Raw genomic sequence first — 21,811 nt, 5'->3', positions numbered from 1 at the left:
AACTGATAATATCAGTTGTAAGGAGTCCTTCTCTCTCTCTCTCTCTCTCTCTCTCTCTCTCTCTCTCTCTCTCTCTCTCTGTCTGTGTGTGTTTCTCTCTTGTTGGCTCTGCTGTTCTCCTTCAGTGAGTATTTGTCTCTCTCGGTTCTCTTTCCTTCTTGTCTCTATTCAGTTTTTCTGATAACATTCATAATAAGGACTATTTCTCTCTGTTCCCCCCTCTGTGTGTGTATATAAGAGAGAGAGAGAGAGAGGGAGAGAGAGAGAGAGAGAGAGAGAGAGAGAGAGAGAGTTGTATTTCTTTGATAGCATCATTGAGTCAGAAGGAAACAGAGGAGCTGTGGGAAGTCTTCATTTGTCCTTGGGAGATGGCCAAGACTCATTGAATTGGCTGCGAGCATTGTGTGTGTGTGTGTGTGTGTGTGTGTGTGTGTGGCTGTGTGTGTGGCTGTGTGTGTGGCTGTGTGTGGATGTGTGTGTGGCTGTGTGTGCACATGGTTTGTCAACAGTGTGGACAGGCTCCTTTTGAAACACTTTCAACCCAGAGATATGCTATTCTGCTCACACACTTGCACACACACACACACACACACACACCCTGAGAGAGAGAGTTGCATACATGCACACACATGCTGCTCTTTAGCTTATTATGAAAATTGACTCTAAACTAAAACACCCTCTGAATCCAGTGCCAATATTCACAGGTGTCTTTATATCATTTCAGAATCAGAATCACCTTAATTAACCAGCGGTATTGGAATCTGACTTGGTGTTTACATGCTGTTCACATTACACAGACTCAAGATTCATAGCGTGACAGGACCTCACATACAGTTTAAGAAAGATAAATGGACCGGTGCTGGCAGGATTAGGGATGTAGTTCACACTATACATTTATATACAGACAAAAATCTGTGACTGAATTGTTGCCATGGTTAAGTACCCCGAGTTATCTGCCATTATTTATGTTTCTGATGAGTATGTGTGGTTTTCTGGAATTAATCTTTACCTCTCACTCTTGTCTTACCACGAGCCATCTTGATAAATACATTAGCTGAAAGTAAACGCTGGTGTGATTAAGAGGCTGGCATCTCAATAAAGTCTGGGAAATAAAAAGATGTATTCTGGTTACCACATGTGAGCCTCACACTCAACAACTGGTTTCTCCTTTTAACAATAATAGTAATGTGAAACTTTATTGATTCCCATAGAGAAATGCCTTTTTTGCTTGCTTCTCTATATGGAGGTCTGAGTGCAGGATCAGCTGCTGAACAGCAACACTGGAGCTGGTACAACTTAACACCTAATCACCTGCTTTCATTAGTGTTTGCTTGATGTAAGAACCCTATAGTTAGTGATAATAATGTGCTACTTTATTTATTCCCCCTAGGAAGATTTTCTTTTCACAGATCAGCAGTGCTAGAACTGGCAGGGATTCAGTGTCTTGCTCAAAGACACTTTAGCAGTGCAGATACTTACCGATATGGGAGCTTTCACCGCTGTCTTCCAGTTGAATAGCGGTGTAACTACTCACTGTGCTGTCCCACTGCCCTACTTATGTATTTCTATAAAGTGGATGTGTGGAACTTCTGTTTATCAGGTTGAAATTTCTCACTATCTCTGTCGCTGCTAATGATCCCACTGCAGGCAAGTCAACATTTGATTTCAGTGCTTCTTTTAGAAAGTAGGGATGGGACGATCTGCTTATCTCATGATACGATACGTGATATGGGGTTCACGATTCCATACAACCATGATACAATGTAATAAATAAATGTTCAATGACAAGAAAGTCTGACTGTGCAGAATTTTGTTAATTTCTGAGCCACAGATCTTTCTAGAAATGGCATGCTAGAATGTAAACAACAATTTCAAAATGTCATTACAAAGTGCAAATAATATATCTCGTCGCCGTCTCATTTGTGATTACTACAGAAGAATAAAATGTAGCTGACACAATATGTATTGTCACATTTTTGTATTCTGATATATTGAATTTTAATATATCGTCCCATCCCTATTAGAAAGCTTCCACTTTCTCCAACTCAATTCAAAACTAAATTACTGCGACCTTTCTTTGCAATTACAGGTCTTATCAGGCACATTTTTTTTGTTTTTTATTTTTTTGATTGTTAAACAAAAGTGAAGAGTCTTCAGTTTATCAAGTCCAACATTTCACAAATTCAAATATTGCAACCTCTCTTTGTAAATACTCCCTTCAGCATGCATGCCACTTTTCCTGCGAAAGCTAAGTTAAGCCAACACACTTCGGGGCGAGAGCAGTGAGAGAGTTTTCCAGCCGAGCCGCTCAACACTCCAAAACTCCACATGTGGGAATCCGACTGTGATGATGTTTGCTCGGGATGCACGCACCCACCCCACTCCATCTCAACAAGCGGGGGCATTTCCATAACAAAGGACAATTATTGACTTTCATTGGCTCCGCTTGCTTTGATATCAGCAAGGGGTGTGTCTGCATGTGTGTGTGTGTGTGTGTCGGAGGGGGCGGGGTAGGGGCCGGCAGTGGAGGAGAAGAAGAAGAAACAGGGAGACCTGATGAAAGGAGCCGAGTGGGAAAATGCACCCACTGACCCACAGTGCGCGAACTGAGCAGGGGGACGAGGGGGATCACAGGGGGAAAAAATGTCATTCGTTCAGGTTCTCTCTCTCTCTCTCTCTCTCCTTCGCTCTGTTTCACCCCCCGTCCCCCGTCCCTTTCTCTCCTTTCCCGTCCTACCTCTCTCTGTGTCCTGCCTCACTTTCACTTTTCTGTTTTTCTTCCTGTCTCTCTCCTTCCCTCCCCAAACCTCCCCCTTTTCTCTCTTTCTTTTTTCCCTGGGTATGACTGATCCTCACCCTCCTCCTCCCTCCTCCTCCTCCTCTCAGAGCCATAATTTAAGGGGCTGAAAGGCACTGCGAGCGGAGAGAGAGAGAGAGAGAGAGAGGAGAAGAGAGCTGAGAAAAAGGGAGACCCTGAAGATGAGGGCCTTCCTTCACGGACGTGGCACAGATGTGAGGGTGTTTTTGTGAAACGAGTCGGGGAGGGGTGGCGATAGGCTAATTTGCGTGGCATAAAGACGGAGCCCTTTTCATATGCAGAACGCCACTTTGATGCGCGGCCGATGAAAGCTTGAGGGAGAAGAGAGGAGAAGAGAGGAGAGGGTGACGGAGGGGTTCTTTGTCCCCTGACAAGAAGGCATCTGCTCCACTCTGCCCTCCTCTCCTCCTCTCCTCTACTATACCGAGGCTCCCACAATGGGCCAGCCGAAAGGGAAAAGTGTCATCAGAGCACCTTAGAAAACACCACATGAAAAAAAAAAAAAAAAGAAAAAACGGCTTGGGTTGGCTGGTTGGCGTACGGGTATGCATATCAATACAGAATTCATTTGACCTCAGGTCTGAGAATACACACCCACACACACACACACACATACTACACATATGCACACATGAGCGTCTCATACACTCACTTGTAAAAACATGAACATGCAAACATAGACACATACTTACATAGTTCCACAGCTGACAAAACAGATCTTCACTTTGATGGACTGTGTCCCCATTGGGAAACAAATAAACTTTTTTTTTTTTTTTTTTTGGCAAGGAGGCATGTAAGAGATCAATGGCTCACGGGATGAAGGGTGTGTGTGTGTGTGTGTGTGTGTGAGTGCATGAATGTGTGTGTGTGTGTGTATGATGGTGGGATCAGAGGGAGACCATGTGCTGAGGTGATCAGAGGTGGTTTGTGTGTGTGTGTGTGTGTGTATGTGTGTCTCAGTCTGTGTGTATAGGCCATAGAACCTTCAGTGTGTGTGTGTTTATGTGTATTTGTGTGTGCATGTATGCATATGTGTGTGCCCCTGCAGTGGTGATCACAGGCGGCAGGCTCACCATGGCCCTCTCACCAAACACTGGCCGATTTCACGGTCACACAATAGCCAAATCTCCGCAGCAGAGCCAGGAGGCGTTTGCTCGGGCCGGGGCCAGCTCAAAATGTTTCTTTTACCGCAATGGTGTTTTGGTAACATTTAGTTAATCTCAATCATTTTATTAGCCAGTGCCTATTTGGGTTTTTGCCTTATTTTACATGCTTTGATGATTTTGTCTTAATGATTGTGCTTTGTTCCAAGTTATTGCAACATTTCTTTCCATCACAGTTTAGACACAAAATCTTGAAATCCAATGCAGTTATGACATTTTTATATAAAGAAAAAAAATGTCTAAATGTTTCATAATGTTTAGTCTATAAGGCAGCAGTGGATGCAGACCTTAACACTAATGCCTGGCAGGCCTGACGCCTCAGAGCGACGTTTGGCCAGAGAGTCGGGTTCGACCGGCCATTCCAGAGCCAGATCTAAAGCATGATTAGTATAATTGTGAGCATTCACCATTTTTTAAACTACGACCCAACATGCAACACAAGCCTGTTTCATTTGGGTCCCCATGTGACAAAAATTACTTGTATTTTTTAATGGGCCTAGATTCCAGAGTGAGATTACACTACAGTTGGTTCAAGGGCTAAAAAAGTTAAAACAACCCCAGTTTTAAAGTACAGGAAACAAGCTGAAGATGGAAGACTGGCAGCAAGATGGAAAAACAGTTGTATGATTTTTGTTTTTAGGGGAAGTGAGTGGCACGCTCATTAATCGAATATGTCCTTTTTGGCAAGTTGTGGAAACAAGGAAAATGGAGGCAGAGCAACTCCAGCAACAGAAGTGAAAAGGCAGAAGGGTAGAATCGCTTCTTTACTCAAACAACTAGTATAGCAATGTGAAATATGTAGTTTTAGGAAGCATCTTTTAACATTTATTGTTCTTAATAGTAACAAATAAAAAATGTTCTAGCAGGAAAACTGGATGTGTGAGTCATTGTGGAGCTGGAAAGTAGGTACTTGTATGTGATTTCTAAGAATTTAGATTTGGTAGTGATAGTTGATCCAGTTGTTCTCACAACTATCTAGTGATGCACACAATGACACAAAACCCGGTTTCTGCTTTGATCCTGCTGGATGCATCGCCACAGGATTCATCTCAACATCTGTGCTACCCCTGCCCCATCCTCTACTATATCCATCTTTTTGTGTGTTGTCCTGATTACATACCTTTTTTTGCTATGATGGCATTTGTTGAAATTTCAACATCTGTGATCTGGTCAGCTGTAATTGATACAGCGAATGTCTATAACTTCTGGAATCTGGATGTATTTTGAACAACTCGAACATAAGTTGATCATGTCCTCTGCTGTCTAATGTCACAGCTCCCATCTGTATCCATTTTGTGGTTTTCCCAATAAGCATTTGGTCATTCAGAGGTGGAAAATAACTAACTTCTGATGAAATTTTGGAGGCCAGAGAGCTACAGCTACAGCTCTCCCATCTGGATAAAAATAAATATACCAATAATTGATCATCATTGTTTCATTCCAGGTGATCTTTGCGCTGAACCAGACGTTACTACAGCAGGAGTCTTTGAGGGCCGGCAGCCTGCAGGTCCCGTACACCACTGAAGACCTCATCAAGCACTACAACTGTGGAGATCTGAACTCCATCATCTTCAATCATGACACCTCACAGGTCTGTTCTTTCTCCCTCCGCCTCCCTGTGTCTCTGTTTTTGTTTTGTCTCTGTCTCTGTTTCTCCCTTTCTCAAGTTTGGACAGTAAAGTTATCAATTCAATTCAAATCTGCTTTATTGGCATGACAGAATCTATGAGAATCTATGAGATCTTTTTTATCAAAGCAAATAAGTTATGGTTAATAGACAAACAATTCTACAGATTCTGCACATAACAATAGCATGTAAAACACAGTAGCATATAAAAGCAATTCAATACATTCAATAGTTATCTTCTCTATTCTATTTTGATGCAACAATGTTTTGACAGCATCAAAAGAATCACAGTGTTGATATTTTCTTTCATTACAGATTACAGTTAATAATCCTATTCTATTCTACTCTATTCTATTCTATTCCGTATGTAGCAGTAGACTTTCACTCTAGTTAATAAGCTAAGAGTCAGTTTCACCTCTTGACCTTTTGGAGTGTCCTGGTGACACGACCCTTGACCTCTTACCTTAACCCCTGACCCCACACCCCCCAGCCCCCCACCCCACTACTCCTACACTCCCCCCTCCTTCCAGCTCTTCTCTTATTTACCCTCTTCTTCTCTCCTTTCCGTTGCCCCTTCTTTCTCTCCACATCTTCCACTCTCCTCATCCTGATTCTTCTACCATCCCCTTTCACCCCTTCCTCCTCTCTCTCTCTGTCTCTCCTCTCTGGCCCCATTTCCACCCCATCAGCCCAGTGTCTCGCTCCCCTCATACCTCTATTCTTTCTCTTCAGTGTCCTCCCTCCCTTCCTACATCTCTATCCTTCTTCCCCTCCCCTCCCTGTCTGTCTCTTTTCCTCCCTTCTTTGTGTCTCTATCTATCGCTCACTATCCTTCCACCTAGCAGTCCCAGTCCATCGCTCTTCTTCCGTCTGCATCCATCCAAACTTTTCCCCTCTGCTTTTTTTCTTCTAAGGTTTTTGTGATCAGTTTCACGTGCATCAGTGTAATGTTTGCCAACAACTATTTTTACTTTCATGTGCGTACATTTTGAGTAATAACAGGAATGCTTTTCTTTTTTTCTTTTTGTGCAATTTCAATAACTTAAATTAAAAGCTATTGAAAAGGGTAAAACAACCTAATTCCTTAATTAATATGAACTGAAATGAATCGAATGAACAAACAATTTAAATACTTCAATAATCAATAACTCTCCCCATCCCTCTGTCTTCTTCTCTCTCCCCTCCTATCCGTCACCCCACACCCCGACCACCTTAGGTCCCAAACTTCAATAATGTGACGCTGCCTCCCAGTGAGCAGGTGACGGCCCAGGAAATAGACAGCTACTTCCGCCAGGAGCTCATCTACAAGAGGAACGAGAGGATGGGCAGGAGGGTGAAGGCTCTGCTGGAGGAACACCCGGACAAGAGCTTCTTCTTCGCCTTCGGAGCAGGTCAGTCTTCTCCAATTTTTCTTTTGAAAAAAAAAGAAAGAAAGAAAATAGATATAGGTAGAGGCAAGAAGGAAACGTGTCATTTCTGAGCCAATCGAATGGCTGCTTCTGGCTCCGTAAGGTCTCGTTATCCAACAGTTTCTGATGACAAGTTCTCTAGACCTCCAGACAGAGGTGTGGCTACACAAGATTAGAGGAAGGGTTGGGTTGCAGTATGTGATGTTTTTTTTTGAGCCATGGAAACTGACAATGCTCCCAGCAACAGGTGACAAAATGAGATAGAAAATGTTGCCGATAAGCTTGTATGTCAGGTGAAAAGGTCAGACAAAAGGTAACATTTAGGACTTTACTATGCTCAGATCATATATATCAACTCATATAGAGTCACACAATCTGATTACCGTTATATGTACAACAAAATCTCTTTGTCAGCAGAGTAGTGAAAGAGAGAGAGAGCTAGAAATTAAGAGAGGAAGACAAAGAGAGAAAGAGGCTTAGTCTGAGCAGCTTAGACTGAAGGAAGTTGAGTTAACCAAAACAAAGACAACTTAAGAAAGCGGCGATAGAAAACCCTGCTGGGCCTCGCCGATAAGCCTTCTCTTTCTGATCTGGAAGACAGTAGACCTCCTCTCAGATTTACATCGATAGAAATTTCCATAATCCACTCTGCTCTCTACTGGATGAGTCGGATTTTCTTTTTATTCAGGATTTCATATTTTGTGAGAGAATACTGCTCTTGTTCATTTTTATGACAGATTCCAAGTTTTTTTTCCCACAATGTTTGTTGATTTTGTTTGTGATACGCTATTGATCCCCCAAAGGATCAATAGAATTTACTGGGGGGGGTCAAAGCAGAGGATCAGCTACACAGATTCAGTGTCTTGCTCAAGGACACTTCAGCGGGGGGGGGATGCTCGCCGTCACAGGGGCTTAAACCCAATTTATTCAGTCATGTGTGCTACAGCTGCATATAAAACACTGTTGGGCTTTTAAGTAGGTCTTCCTCCAAGGCAGAGATTCCCAACTCCAGTTCTCGGGACGCACCGCTGGTTTTCTATCCTACCAAATAGTTAATTGCCTTCACCTGGCGTCCCAGGTGTAACCCAGGATCGAAAACCTCTGGTCTAGATAGATAGATATATAGATAGATAGACAGATAGATAGATAGATAGATAGATAGATAGATAGATAGATTTTGTGTGTTTTTAAGAAGCAATCTCCCCAATTCATCTCAGCAAGCACAGCGTCTTTCTGTTTCTATTATTTTCATAGCAGCTTTGCTTTATCGGATTGTGTATGATGGAGAACGTCAAGAAAGAGGGAATAACGTGATAAAGACATTCATCTGGATTCAAACCCACAGCGTTGGGACTACATGGTGTGTGAGACTGCTGTGAGTTTATATTTAACGAAACGAGGCTATGCTTCGGAAAATAAATTTGGTGTATTTTCTGATTGCATTACGCAATTGAGAATGAAAAGCACACTAACGAAAAGAAAGGGGTGGTGCCTATAAGATAACCAGCATGTAAATGTACAGTGTAAACACCATTGTAACACATTTTCACTGCTAACTGTAATGCTTGTTGTTAGTGAAAATGGCGATTACTAGGAAGACTTTTATTTTGAACATTATGTTCCATAAACGGATGCGTTATTTCGATATTATGTCCTAATTTAGACAAGTATTACATTTATGAATCAATATTTAATATTCAAGAACGTGCCAGGTGGCTGTTATGAAGCTGTTGTTAGGTTTGTAGTTGAATGTAGTTTTACATTGAATAGAATAGAACTGGTGACTTAAAAATTACCTACAGGCTCATCTGAAGTCAGCCACTGATCTGCCACAGTGGCTCTTTTTCATCCAAGGACCCAAATAAAAAACAAATAGCTTGCCTTAGGTCTTTTCTTAGAGCACAGGCTCATTAAAACATACTCGTTTTCAGGTCAGGACCCACCAGAAACAGGCCTGCGTCCCATTTTGGTTTCTTTCACGCAGTTGAAGAAATGCTAGTTTAATAGTTTGAATTCCTCTGTAACTATGCAGCCACATCGTTAGTAGCAGCCTGCTGATAAGACACTTGAGTTACAACAGTGAGGATAAAGAGACCAGATAACAGCAGGGAAGATTCCACAAGTTTGTCTGTTTAAACCATGAAAGCCTGTGTTGTGTGCTTCTGTGTGTGTGTGTGTGTGTGTGTGTGTGTGTGTTCACATGTGTCTTGGTTGGATGATGTGTATCTAAGGCAGACAGTCTTTGTCTTGTTGGAGTCTTGTTGGTTTGTTTGGTCTCTGGTCATTGAAGCATTGTTCACGCCTAATAAAGAAGACAAGGCTTTATTGTAATTATTTACTCAGGTGGGTTTTTGGTCTAGATAAGAGTTAAGGTGAGGAGTGTCAGCATAAAGGACTTCTGCAGGTAAATCAGCATTACTGTTTTAGCACTGTACCAGCACCAAGAAATAGATCTGCCTTATCAGGCAAGGAACAAAGATTCAGAGATGTATCGGTGCCTATGTTTTAAATAATTTCTCTAATTGACTTCCACTCATAGTAATGAACAAAAACCCAGTGTTCATTTGGCATAAATCTGTCACAAAATAGCAAAGTTTATCAGAACAGAAAAAATAACGACTGTCCACCTTATCATGAACCTGAACAAACATTTTAAAAAGATTGTTACATTCTTGAACAAGAAAGTTATTTTACATATATGAAATTCATGGATCATAACATATTTGCACATCATATTATTGCAGAAACAGGACATAAGTATAGTAACATTCATTTCGTAGTCAAACCTCTCTTGTGATGACATTGTCAGAAACCTCCCAGTTCAAAGTTGTCATGAATGTTTCTGTAGTCAGTTGGAAGTAGAAAAGCAGCTAGCTCTGAGCAGAGAGAGCCCTTCACAGTCTGCTGGTCTCTGAGCTGGCAGGAAACAGCTGAGGAAAAGCAGACACACACACACACACACACACACACACACGCACACACACACACACGCACACACACACAGAGCCCTAACAAGGAGTACATTTCACGGCATGTCCCTAAGGAGCTGCCTTTACAAGGGCTTGGTCTAAAAAGGTGTGTGCCTGTGTGTGTGTGTGTGTGTGTGTGTGTGTGTGTGTGTTGGTGAGTGAAAGTGATACGGCCAATCAGCCCAGAAGCACTAGTCTTAGACATACGGAGGGCAGGTTGGGTCGGCATGTACAAGGAATTGGATGGAGTGCATGCACATATGCGTGCACACACACACACACAAACGCACACACCAGCCCCCAAGCCATCAACAAACCAGGGTAAAATGTGTCCTTAATTATCCCTGGAGGGGTCAGAGGACACACACACACACACACACACACACACAGACACAGAGAAAGACTGACATGCAGACACACACACACTCAGTCACACTCTCCTCACTTATGTACACGCACACACGCGCTTACACACACACACACACACACACACACACACATAGGCTACAATGGAGTCCATTATGTCCAGGTACTCGACTTCTCTGTTACCATCAGCTGTTAGACCGGTCTTATCTCTGACCATCTCTTGTCTTACTGAAGGAGAACAAAAGAGCGTCCTGATGCTTCACAATACAATTCTGTTATACTCTGCATTTTATGTTTGTGTTCGTCTCGCATTTTCTAGCTTGTATTTTCTACAGAACTGTCAGTCTGATGCGCTACAGTGACCAGAGACTGAGAGAGCGCAAAAGAGTCAAAGTCCTGATGTTTCAAATTACTATGGAAGAGTTTTTCAATAATTACATATCAGCAATTGTAAAAATGTGGCTTTGTAACTTATTTGACCCTTAAATTATAGAAATGCTATAGAAATGCTACATATTCGTTTAGAGAAATGATTATTGCTTGAAATCCATCCAGACTCCGCCTCACAGACACTGAAACTGATTCATAAGAATTGGCTTTGAGTTTGTTGAGAGAGAAACCGCATAATTTAGAATGTTTCTCTCCCCAAAGTAATGATCCCATTGGCCTGGAGGGTCGGCCTGCAGATGCCTGAGTGACCTATGTGGAAAATTGTTGAGGGTTTTCGCCTTCAATTCAATAAGCTTTATTGCCATGACAAGTTTGCAAAATACTTTATGCATTTTCCCTGGTCGGTAATGCGAATGGGAATTCATTCTTTGTCAGAATGCCTGGTCCAATGAAGATAAAATAATAATTACGCTTTTCCAAATGAGGCCTAGATATCAGAACAATACCATTAAAAATGTTAGGGTGTCCTGGTGCTTTAGCAGTCATAGTTTTTAATCAGGATACAAGATATCTTGGTGACCTTAGAGTTTAATGTCTCAACTTTCCTTTCAGTATTAATAGTTGATGATGTACAGTTGCACATCTGCTGATCATGCGAATTTTTAAACCTATAGTGAGAATGGTTCCTCGCCAATAGGAACCCTGTATTAACACGACGAATGATGATGCTGCATCTTTAATCTTTTTTACATATCATTACATACTTATATCCTATTCTTTGCTGCTGCAATGACCCAACATCCCCCCGAGGATCAATAACGTTCATCTTAATCTTTATTTTATTCGCTTAACACTGTCATATAAAGCAGAAATGTCATAAAATGGTCTTCAAAACCCAGACACGTTTAGGCTGCACCAAGACGTTCATGTAATACGAGAAGATAAACAGTAGTGAAGAAAAGTGGATGAAAATGTGCTGTTTTTCATTCTTATCTGTTTCTATGGGAAAGAAATATGCAGTGATATTTTTTGGGTCTTGGAAACGGTTTATGGAGAAAGCATTACTGGTTGACAGTCGAACCCTGCCAAACCAGAACTAACATTCTCTAACCCTAACTGATTTCTCATGTGCTTACATTGCACACACACACGCACACACACACACATATGCAAAAAGACACACACACGCTTACACACAGCCAATCACCTGGATAGAAGCATGCACATTCTATCTCTTGTTCTGTCTTTGTTTTGTTCTTTCTTTATTTCCATCACTGTATTTGCACACAGTCTCTCTCTATCTCTGTCTCTCTCTCACACACACACACATACACACACACACACCTATCAGAGTAAGGGTTATTAGACTTTTTCTGCCCAGAAATGTCAGTCTCTTCAAGCTAAAAGACAGAGCTACTTCTGACCCTCGCTGTTAGAAAAAAAATGTTTTCCAGCGGTCTGGTCAGAGTGGCGGTCAGGGAAGCAACAGTCAAACAAACAGTGGCGGTCATTGGTCAACACTCCCACACACACGCACACACACTCTCTCTCTCTCTCTCCCTCCCTCTTACACACACACACACACACCTCCACAAACTCTCTTTCCTTCACTCCCTCTTTCTCTCTCTTCCTCAACCCCACACACATATGCGCACACACACACACACACACACTCACACACACACACACACACACACACACTGCAGCGCTCATTCGTTGCTGCTTTGGCACCATTATGGCTCTTGGACAGAACTCAGTGCGGTTACCAGATTGATGATTGTGTTCACCGAAATAATAATAATAAGCTTTATTTATATAGCACCTTTCTTATACAAGTACATAAGTGCTTCACAAGTAAAAAGACAATAAAATACATAAAAAAATGTGTTTAATTGCAGGGCATCTGTCTAAAATTTGTCTTCATCTCACTACGTTTGCCCAGAGGCTCCCCATCACTATCTTTTGTATAAAGCGATTATATTTACACAACATTTTTGGAAGTTTGTAAGCCTTCAGTGATGTACTTACTTTTTGCTAAGCAATGTTAGACCAAACTTTCTGGTTACTCGCTGGAATAGCATTTTTGACAGACAAAATTAGCCATATGAACACTCTGTCAGGAGGCATTTGAATCTCACGGGACCTCCAGTGATTTCAGGAGGATAACTTAGATAGAATTTAACGTATACGGGACAGTCCTGTCCACCATTTAGTAGAAAGATGAAGTGTTTTCCAATACGGGGGACCCGGGGACCCATACAAAGTGCAAACAGAGCGGTCCTTGTGAATAACTCCAAACCGCTGTTGTCCTAGTCTGCTTTGAACAGTATTAGGTATTGTCATGCCTCGCTATACTTTACTGTACTGTAAGTAAATACCTCCTATAAATTTGTCTTTTCCCCCCCATCTGTTTGTCTGAAATACCACGGCCATCACTCAAGGTAAATGATGATGTTGAAAAAGCGCCATATGTTCAGACAGCCATATGGAACCGGTTATTGCTCCGGTCCGTGGGTACAGTAACCCAATCCATGTATACAATCTGAACCCATGTTCCCTTTATAATCTCTGCCATACCCTGGCACTCTTGACTTTAATAAAGTGATGTGTTTACATATCGCTGAAGGCTGAGGGCTCCATTTCTGCCGGCTCGTACAAATTCCTTTTTTTTTTTTGTTGTTTTTTTTTTCAGAGTGTTGAGGCTGAAGTTGAATGCATCCATGTTTCAGTCTCGGCCCTAGCCTCTTAGCACATCATGATTCCCCTCAAACTCCGCTCCAAAACCACAAATTTAAATATTTGCGGCGGTGTAATTGCCAGTGTGGTCGACAGGCTCTAACGGTTACTGTACTTTGAAATGTTTGACTCTTTTCACAGACAATTAGGTCTGCCTTTGGATCTTTTTGCTATTTAGGCTGGTAGGGCCGCGCTAAAGTGAATATCCCTCGGTCAGTGAGCTGTTTAGTGTGGTGGGTAGGCGGTAATAAATGGAAGGCTTGGCCAGTGAGCTGTGGCTTACGGCGGAGGTTGACATGCGCTCGTAACTCACGCGGAGCACCTTGACTTGTCAGTGTGTGGGCAGCGCTGGGTCCTGGAGCAGAGAAATAGTCACTTAATACTCACTGAATCCACCGTGTGTTTGCCTTTAGTTCAAGAATCAGCGGCACTGCACAGGTAGACAGATAAGAGTTATAGGGGCGGCATCTCAGCGATACAGAAGTCATGTACCCAACTGCAATAGTAAGGGTTGAAGATGGTATATTTTTAACCGCCCTAGTGGTGCAGTGTCAGCTTCAGCATTCGGTTGCAGGCTGGTTTCCCAGACACAGCTTGCTCCTGAACAAATTATCCAAAAGACTGGATCATTTGTTTAAAGGCATTTCCACACAACGCCTAGTGTTGGCATATAGTCCAAAGCCTAAGTTTTGAGAACGCGATATCAAGTCTTCTTGCTGTCGCTCCTTCTACAGTGTAACTTTGATTTCATATCAAAAGATACGTACGATATACAAGAAAAGTCTTTGATGTTTTAATAATGGGGTTTTATGTGCCAGCCAGCAAAAATGACCAGGTTTAGCTCGCTGTCCCAGAATGCTCTGCTCTTGATTGAAGAACCTACATGTTGCTTTCCCTTACTGAGTCACACATATTTAGGGCTTTTTCAACAAGCAGTCTCTGAAATAGGGATTAGAAGGTCAAAAATATGAGTGAAGACAGCAGTAAATTTCATTCAGAGAATTTGGAAAACATTACACGAATGCCTTATTACACATAAACTGTGCTTTAACCGTCCCTGTGTGTGTAATATCTTAGCCTCAGAATTATAATGGATTGAACGGACATTCCTATTCAAGCTCCATTTTAAATCCCTCGGCCAAACCTTCCACATACCTGGCCCAAACCCCTCAAGTGTGTTTTTCGTACTGAGCAATACATCACTGCGGCCGCTGCCCGCTCTCGTTTTTTTTTTTTTTTTTTTTCCCAGATGGTGTGAAAGTCAGAAACGTGGTGCTTTTTTCACAGCACCTCGCCCTCATAAACAGCCAGTTTACAACTGTTTGGGGCAGTCGCTGACATGAGTACACACATGTCATACAGCGCCATTAAAAGCCAGACCTACCACACACTTGGTGGGGAAGGAGGGAGGCAGGCAGGGGCGAAACCTCCACCAACCCTGGATTAAACCCTGGATTTAAGTCTGAATGACCCAACTATGTATGAATTACTATGAGTTATGAACTATGAATGAACAATGATGAATTACGTTTTGTTTCCATTTTTAAAGTTACTTCATATTGAATTGATTTCTACTGAAAATGTATTTTTTTGCTCTCCTCTCCACATTATCTCCTACTTTTTTGTTTACTATCACTTTAACTATCACACCTCTGATAATGAGTATTGTCATTTGTGTTTGTGATAAAAAATAGCTTCTCCACAACTTTTTGATCCAATTGTCATTCAAAATACTAAGCTATTTCACTCCAATTCATAAACAGTGGACAAACAAGACTCTTACATCAGCAAAATGTATTTACAACTCATGTCTTGTATTCACTCCTTGTTCTACCTTCTTGTTATTTTTAACAGATTGGTATTTTATTTTGAAATATATTAGGTATTGCAGCATTATCAAACTTTCTGACTGTTTGTCTGTCTGTTTGTCTCTCTGTCTGTCTACACATCTGTCTGTTTCCTGAGCGTCACAAGTCTCCATTTACGTCTTTGTTTACACTAAGCTGCTTTAAAATACTTATGTCACACAACAGTTGGAAAGTCACACATTTAACAAGTCAGACGAGGACAGGGCTGCACTCACTGTTTCTCTACCTGACAGACCCCATTCTGTCTCTGGGGTTTATGGGATGTGATATAGTGACTGACTGACTGACTGACTGACCACCTGTCACCTTGTCTGTCTGTCTGCCTGCCTGCCTGTCTGTCTGTCTGTCTGCCTGCCTGCCTGTCTGTCTCTGGCTTTCTCTTGATCATCTTCTTCCTCTTCTGACCTATCCGTAATCTTATCTTACACTGGACTGGTTCAAAATATACAAAAATACTGAATACACTACAGATACTCAATGCTTACAATCCTGAAAATAACCCAGAAAATGTGAAAAGCATTTACCCAGTGGTTTAGTAACAGGTCAGGACTGTATGTATCAACATTTCTCTCTGTTTTTATGGGATGTTAAACATGTCAGTAGGGCAGCCACTCTGAATAACTGGCTGGATGGCTGGCTGTTTGTCAATTTTTAGGCCGCTGACTGAATAGCACCTAAACAGCTCCTTTATGTGGCACTAGTGGGGTCAGAAATCCCAATCTCTGCCTGTGATTGGAGCGTATTTCACGCGACCCACACGTCCCTCTCAGTCAGAGCAGTGAAAGCTTGTCACAACAGCCTGTTGTGATTTATTGAAGGAGTTGAACTTGGCTGAACTCCTCACCCCTGACCCCATTCAAACCCAGCAGTATTTCCTTATGCACCTGGAACGGGCTCTTTATGCGCCTGCCCAGGGGCTAAACTTTCATTTGGACCACAAATACCTCGCTCCTATATGAAAGGGAAAGGGAGAGGAAAATTATATATCCAGCTAGCAGCAGCAGCAGTGCGTCTATTGATGATTCTGAGCGGGAATTGTTATGAAGGAGCTGTCCCTTTTCATTTCGGGGCTACAGACGTAAAGGAGAGCACACACCACCCGGAGGGGATGAAGATATGGACAGACAGAGGAAAACATGACTTGGGTGATTTGTGGCTTCCTCTCTCTCTCTCTCTCTCTCTCTCTCTCTCTCTCTCTCTCTCTCTCTCTCTCTCTCTCTCTCTCTCTCTCTCCCGCTGTGGAGTTATTGAATACTTTTTTTGTTTTTCTGGAGTGGAGAGTTCTCTGGTTCCCTTTATGAATGAGCCTGTGTTGCTGCCCATACACAGTCTGTATAGCATGGCATAAGCAGAGTATATGCATGATTTGGGGAAGCCACAAAATACTTGTTTGAGTTTTTATACACAAATTAGCTTTATTGTATTTATATATCCAGACCTCCCAGCTCCACATTTAACATCTTGATGACAGCACTAGGTCAAGAATTATTTTTATGGTTTGTGGGTTTTGGAGAGTTGTTGTTTCTCACAATTATTGTTGGACTATCTATCTATCTATCTATCTATCTATCTATCTATCTATCTATCTATCTATCTATCTACAGATAATTGCCTTTTAAAGTTTACAATGGGGTTTGAAAGGGTTTCACAGATTCTAAAATCATTTAACTTTTTTGGCAAAAGAAAGAAAGAAAGACAGACAGAAAGAAAGAAAATGCTTTCAGTAAATTCTGAGATGCCATTCTGGCACTATCTATCCAGTAATAAGAAAATATTCTGGTTTGAGCCAAAACAGGTTCAATTTTAAGTTACTTAAGCTGAAGTTACCAGGTTGTGTAACTTCTGTTTTAAGTAACTACAGGTCTGGAGTGAATGAACAGAAAAACATGATTTTCTGTTTTCGGGGAGGCTGCTTCAGATACTTTAGTGGGCCCAGATGTACAGTTGGCCTTGTTTTGTTATGTAGCTGCATTGTTTACAAGGAGGCAGGAGCCCTTCTGGGAACTAAGCCCACAACTCTGTCCACCACATACCCTGGTTAGATAGTTAGCTAGGGATGGAGGCAAGAAAGACAATGAAAAAAAAAAAAAAATAGGGGATGAGAGATGTGATGTGATAGCGGCAGATATGAAAACAAAGACAGAAGGAGAGAAATTGATAAAAAGATCAATACAGCGACACAGGGAGAGACAGAAAGAGATAGTGACAGAACAAAAACAGTGGGCAAGGTGAGCGCCTGTGAGGGTTTACAGCCCTGTGTGTGGTGGATCTGCTCTCAGATAGGATCCAGACTTACATCACAGATGATGCACAGGCCTGGTAGGAGATAGAGACAGACCGCTCTCACTGCATCTGCTACTCCTTTTATAAAGGGTGGATAAACAACTACAAGATCCCTTGCAGATTACTCAGACTAAATAGGCACAAAATTGCCCTCCGAGCCACATGTTCTAGATGGGGGTTCTGCGCGAGAACATCTGAGAAAAACTACGATGTGGAATGTTTTTTTAAAAGAGCGTGGTGTCTTTCTTCTTGATTGAGACAATAGAAAGGCTGACTAGAGAGACACGGGGCGGAAGGTTCTGGCTGGATTCAATCCTAGGCTAGTTGGGGTTCACATGGTTTCGGAGGAAGGGGTCTTCAGGCCACGGTATGCTTTCTGTGGAAGCGGATTTCGCCAGGTTTTGGACAAACAAAAAGACATATTTGCAGAAATAAGTGCGGCATTTTGCTTCAGACTCCAAAGCGTGCGGAGGCTTGTTGGCTGAACTAGCTGAATTCTTCGCACTCCAGCCTCCAGCGCACGACTGTCTGCAATTGGTCTAAAATATTGCGTGATTTGTTTTTTTTGCCTTGTGGAAAAAACATCTCCATTTCTTTTTTTTCTGCTTCATTGCCTTTGTTTACATCTTCGTGCGAACATCTTGTGGTCAACTCTTTCAAAATTAATCGTTAACGATCAAGCAGCATCTTAACCGCCTTTTTTCACTCTTTCACTGAAGCCATTTTGTTGTTGTTGTCTGAGTTTTGTCAGCACTTTGTCTGGTTTACCTAGGTTACAGTTACCTCTGTAGTAGTCATGCACACCCACTAGCATGGAGTGTAAATAAAGTAACGATACAAAGCTGCAGCGAGTATACACAAAATTTGTATGCGGCGGCATGTTTGACTGTGTTTCTACATCCGACTTTGTTGTAAGTAAACCGCCGCCTTTAACCACGACATCATCTTTGGGTACATTGCAGGACTTTTGTAGCTTTATTTTCTGAATGGCCACTGGACTCTTGTCAGTATTGTTAAAACGAAACAGTTAAACAATGGAAGAAAAGAAAACAGAAGGGAACGTTTGTGGTTTTCCACCCTGTTTCCCCTAAGTTTTACCAATCATCCCTCTCTCTTGCTTTCTCTTCCTTTTTTTTCTTTTTTTCTTTTACTAAAGTTTACTATGAATTTCTGTTGCACCTATGCTCTTTTCATTTCTGCACTCTTTCGGCGCTCTCTCAAAAAATGCCAGGACTAATATCTAACCAAAATAACTCACTTTCTTTAATATAAAGAAAGTGAGTTATTTTTTGACAGTGTGTAGACAATGCCTTGTTCTTGTTTCTAGGTTATGTTTCTGCATCTATATAATACTACAGTATATTGTAATTGTCATGTTAACGCAACATTTATTTCATTCATTTATTATGGTTGACTTGAAAAACTCTTTGCAACCAACTGGAGGTCAGGTGTGCAGGTTTCCCCCGCCCCTCTTAAACTGCTTATAAAATCTCCTTGTACTTGCTCATTCAGGAAGAATATTCTGTGAGACAGTATTTATAAGTAAAACGAGACATTCCATGGCAAGGACTTTGACATTCAAATCTGGCAGCAGTCTGGTTTACTTTGTCAAAACTGCTCACTTTTACAGAATTTTCTAACTTTGATCACTCTTTCATATGACCACAGTAAATGAGCTGGTGTGTGTTCAAGTCCCATAATTTCTTGGCAGAAAGAGCGATACTGAGGGCTACACTGAGAGAGAGAGAGAGCGAGCGAGAGAGAGAGAGAGAGAGAGAGAGAGAGTGTGAGTAAGAGTCTAATGCGGCCTGATATATGTAATCCCTAACACGGCTCCAAAGTGCTGTGTGCCACCACAAATTTTGAGTGAGGGTTTATTTAAAAAACAACCTCACACCCCAGGCCTCTTATGTGCTCTGTATTTCATTTATCCTCAGCATAAATTCAAAGTTGGAAAGAAGCCTTAAATCCTTTGAAGCTGGCGAAACTCGCCTAACACGATCTCGTCAAACCTCCCGCCGGGCGGAGAATTCAGCTGTTTTCACACCTATGATAAACACACCCAAACATGATTCAATTCACAAAAAGGTCCAGCGCGACACGAGGTGATTGAAACGCCGGCTTGTTTAATGATCCGTCTTTCTGGGTTTTCACAAGTGCTCGTAAAACTGCAGCAAATTACCCATTTCACATAGCTTTGCTCATCAAGTTTGATCTGTAAGCTAAACAATCCGCCTTTCTCTGAATACTATCTAGTGAAGCAGATGTACCATGATAATAAATTTCAAATGGAGGCTTTTTCGGAGAACATCGGTCTTACAAACTCGGCTGGGGGCAGCGATATTTGCTCAAGAAATATTGTGGTGTGCCCACTTTGATTTAGCGTTTGTCATTTTTGTAGCTTTCTGGTATCTGTAGTGATGTCATAATGCTTGCTTCTGTTTCTCTACTGACAGACAGACTGCAAATTCAACATGTAACATAATGTAGGAATTAAAGGTGAGTGACCGATTGCTGTGTGTTTTTTCGTGCGTTGTAGATTGGCATTTCCAAGAGGCAGTTTGCCTGGTTTTAATAGGTTTTCCTGCTTTAACTTTGGATGGAGAGATTCAGAAAAAAAAGCCATAACACCATCGGTAAATACACTCTTTAGGGGCAGCTAATGTCAGAGTTTTCCTGCACGCAAAGTTATCAGCGCAAAGGGAAATGGATGGCGATGTTGAGCCAAAGTTAGATACCACTTTAAGCAGCCGGGGCTCCAGTTTTTGTACAGTAGACTTTACATGGGCACCTTGTCAAGATACAGTCTACAGAGTCTCAATAGTGAAGTGTTTTATTTCTAAACTGACCCTTTTCCGAAGGCTTTACAGGATGCTCTTATCCTCCGCTATCACAGTCTGGCATCTGACGACTTAACATTCCTTTGTTGTTTTGCATGCCTTTTCCCTTTGTCTTTGTTTCTGTTTTTCTTACCGCATTTAATTCGGCAGTTGACATCACTGCTCAATCTGCTCTTTTGTCTCCGTTTCTGTCTGTCGTGAATTCTTCTGTGTCTTGTTTTCTGTCTGTGTCTTTGTCTCTCTGTCTGTGCTTGTCCGTCTCACTTTCTCTCTCTCTCCCCCCCTTCCTCCCTCCCTCTTTCCTCCATCCCCCTTCTTACCCTCTCTATGAAATGGTGATTGCTATCAATTTTACAATAAAGAAATTACCTATAGAATGTAACCCATTTGTGAACTCTGCCTCTCACTATGCCTGAGAGAAACAGAAAGAGAGCTGTTTTGCCGGTGGTTGAGATGTTAGCATTCTTTGGCTCGCTCAAGAAAAAGGCCTATTTTGTGTAGCTGAGGTGTATTCGTGCCTTCGGCTCGCTGTTTTAGTTTTGCTTTAGTTCATTTTGCTGTGATTCAGTCTTTCAGATTCAGACAGCCATATCACAGCTGTCCTTTATCACAGCTTGTTGATCACTGCTATCTCACGTTCATGACCATAATCAGGGGGGATTTGAATGGAGGTCAAATAGGAAGGCAGCCCCGATGTTAGGGCAAACTGTAAAATGTTTCTCCCCTTTAATGCTGCATTTTATGAAAGATCAGAATTTACTTGCCAACCATTTCCCTTTCTGATTTTGAACAAATTTCCCTCTCATCTATTTTTCCACTACAAGGCCAAGCACAGGTCAAGTCAGAACAGGGGCTGGAAGGCATTTGATTGTTTGAAACCATATCCCACCTGACTAGTCATCACTGTGGGCAACGAAATACAAAAAGAATCATAGCAATGTTGTTCTGGGAAAAAAACTGAGAGACAATGTACTTATAAGTCGCAGCTCGCAGAGTAGTACCAGTATTTACTGTGAGTGCTGGTACTACTCTTTAATTTTTGGATATCTGCTTGACCCTGCACCCAGTTTGAAATTTTAAACTTTTGTTCCAGTCCAGTTTGTATAGAGACACACCGCCCATTCACGCGTTTGCAGGCTACCGCAAACTATCTAGCCTCCTGTCTGTCTTACTGGCTATTGGAATTACAAAACTTTGCCATATAGCCACACCTCTCTGCATGTTTTTAAGGGTAATCTCTTTGTATTGATCAATGGTGCAGTGTTAGGCCGATGTTCCAGTCTGTCCCAGGCGTCAACATATGTGATGATTCTAATTTCCACAAACTTAAAAGTAGTGTAGA

At 41.8% G+C, this 21,811-nt stretch overlaps 1 protein-coding gene across 1 annotated transcript in view; it reads left to right on the top strand.

Annotated features, from left to right (window-relative positions):
* trabd2a (TraB domain containing 2A) overlaps positions 1-21,811 on the top strand; it is a 72,878-nt gene that overhangs the window by 25,956 nt on the left and 25,111 nt on the right. The window contains exons 3-4 of the mRNA XM_071913587.2: positions 5,426-5,572; positions 6,825-6,999. Coding sequence (XP_071769688.1) covers positions 5,426-5,572; positions 6,825-6,999 — 322 coding nt within the window. The remainder of the gene's footprint in view (positions 1-5,425; positions 5,573-6,824; positions 7,000-21,811) is intronic.

The sequence above is a fragment of the Centroberyx gerrardi genome, chromosome 2 (genome assembly GCF_048128805.1).
Source record: "Centroberyx gerrardi isolate f3 chromosome 2, fCenGer3.hap1.cur.20231027, whole genome shotgun sequence".
Lineage (NCBI taxonomy): Eukaryota > Metazoa > Chordata > Actinopteri > Beryciformes > Berycidae > Centroberyx > Centroberyx gerrardi.
Note: the sequence above shows the minus strand (reverse complement) of the source record. Positions and strands in the feature narration are given on the sequence as shown.